At 53.9% G+C, this 2,226-nt stretch overlaps 1 protein-coding gene across 1 annotated transcript; it reads right to left on the minus strand.

The window, feature by feature from the left end:
- On the minus strand, positions 1 to 981 carry LOC123097062 (uncharacterized protein At5g39865-like). The gene has a single exon (XM_044518831.1). It carries the CDS (start codon positions 979 to 981, stop codon positions 1 to 3), a length of 981 nt encoding a protein of 326 aa, XP_044374766.1.
- Between the last annotated feature and the right edge of the window lie 1,245 nt (positions 982 to 2,226).

Raw genomic sequence — 2,226 nt, forward strand, 5'->3', positions numbered from 1 at the left:
TCAGGAGCAGCAGCAGACGGAGCACCTCACGATGCCGTTCTCGTTGCACTCCGTGCAGCGACGGAACCCTGCGCCCCCGTCGCCCGTCCCTTCACCGTCCTCGTCGTCCTCTTCGTCCACGTACACCTTGCAGCTGCCGGAGCAGGCCTCGCAGAGCACGAACCGGGCGTCCCCGCACGCTTCGCACGCGCCGGGGCCCCCGCTCTCGCACCCGTCGAGCCTCGCGGCCAGCTCCCCTGTCTCGTGCAGCCGCTTCAGCTCCTCCGCGTTGCCCACGAGCTCCCCGTCCACGAACAGGCTCGGCAGGGTCGGCGCGGCCGGCGCCCAGCACTTGGCCATGGCGCCCGCCCTGAGGCCGAGGAGGCCGTGGAGCTCGTCGCGGAAACCGCGGTGCATGGACACGTCCCGCTCGTCGATGCGCACCCCGTAGCCCTTGAGGATGGCGCGCGCCAGGCTGCAGTCCTCGTGCGTGGCGCGCACGCCGCGCAGCGACGTGAAGTAGAGCACGGCCTTGCGCGGCGGCGCCTTGGCCTTGCTCGCCATCTCCTCGTCGTTCACGGAAGGCATCCTCATGGGCAGCGGCGTGACCTTGGATGACGCGGCGAACTCCTGCTGTGCCGTGGCGGCAATCGGGAACGAGAAGGAGTGGCGCCCGAACGGCGCGGCCAGCAACGGCGAGTGCTCCTCCAGGCCGGCCATGAGCGCCCACGCGTCGATGTCCTCGGGCTCGTTGGGCGGCGTCATGGTCGGTGTGCGCGGCACCATCCTCCTGGGCGCGCGCGCGCCGGCATCAGCGACCTCGGGCGCACGCGGTCCGGCGGCCTTGTCGACCTCAAGGGACCCGAGCGTGGACGACGTGAGCCGCACGAGGTGGACGCCGGCGTCGAAGCGGGCGGGGAACGACTGGCAGCGCGGTAGCGGGAGCGGCGACGGGCAGTACCGGAGGTCATGCCGAGCTTGCCTCGAGGTGGTGCACCCCATGATGGCTATGGCAGTGCCAAATGGGCAACGTGAGGGAGAGTGTGTGACTGTGTGTGATCACTTGCCAGGAGCGAGCGGTGCTGCTTTTGAGGGGTTCTAAGTAGTGGATGGATTGAGCTGGACGCTAATCTTTAGGGATTGGGGTTTAGGATCTTACATATGGCATTGGGGGCATAAAACCAGCACGCGGGAGATGATAAGTGGTGAGATTTAGTGGGCAAGTGTGATTTAGTTTATGTAACCTGTCCTAGAAAGGATAACTATAGTATTTTCCCCCGAAAACATCCTTTTATGAAAGTAATGGTTTTGGAACATTCACTCTTTGGACTATGGACATTTCGAGCCAAGTTCGGATATTTGTGGTCCAGTTCATGAATCATGAGTAGGTGTAGTAGAGTACTATTCATTCTGTTGATTTTGTTTGAACTTTGTTGGTGGTATCATCGCCGTTCAAGTTGTTTGTATGCATCAAAATGCGGGCTATTTTATCTGGTCTCTTAATTAGGACCTGATGAAAATTGTGGATGGATGCACACTCTACTTTTTAAGCCCGTGCAATAGCAACAAAAAAAGGTACTAGTGAAACATACAACTGGTAGGACCAATGTTGACTATGGCAGTGGTTATGGCTTTCGAAGTTAAACATTACACCCTTCCATTTTCTTGCATTCCTTTCTTCTTTTGCATCACCGTTCACCTGTTCCCCTTGATTCTAGGGCCCTGTTCACGGGCCACTAGCTTTGGAGCTCCTCTTTTGTTGCACTTGCACACAAACAGATATAGGCTTGCAACTTTAGGAACAAGCTAAAGGTTTGCATATAAAGAAATTCTAAAGTAAGCAAATGATTGAATGGAGCCATCAGCTATGGGAGGACAAAATTGTTAAATAAGCTAGCAAATTTGGGGTTTAACTATATGTATTCTCATTTTAATTTTTTTGCCCAACGATAACGTACAACCCCAACCTCTGCATTAGTTGATGCACACATACATATATTATTGATTATTTAATGATGTCAAACAAGTCCAACATTAAATCAGCTTGCAGAAAAATAAAGAGAGATCAAGGCCATCCAAAAGGATCTTCCCCGATACAAGATCACCACAATCCTACAAAAAATCATGTGTCATGTTTTGGAATATAAAAAATGTGCTAGTTGCAAATAAAGCCTTCAAAAAGTGGATCGTCATGCGTGCGTCAATATTGACAACTTCAATCAAAGGTTGAGCATGGGTTTTTCATCT

The sequence above is a fragment of the Triticum aestivum genome, chromosome 4D, assembly GCF_018294505.1.
Source record: "Triticum aestivum cultivar Chinese Spring chromosome 4D, IWGSC CS RefSeq v2.1, whole genome shotgun sequence".
NCBI classification, from domain to species: domain Eukaryota; kingdom Viridiplantae; phylum Streptophyta; class Magnoliopsida; order Poales; family Poaceae; genus Triticum; species Triticum aestivum.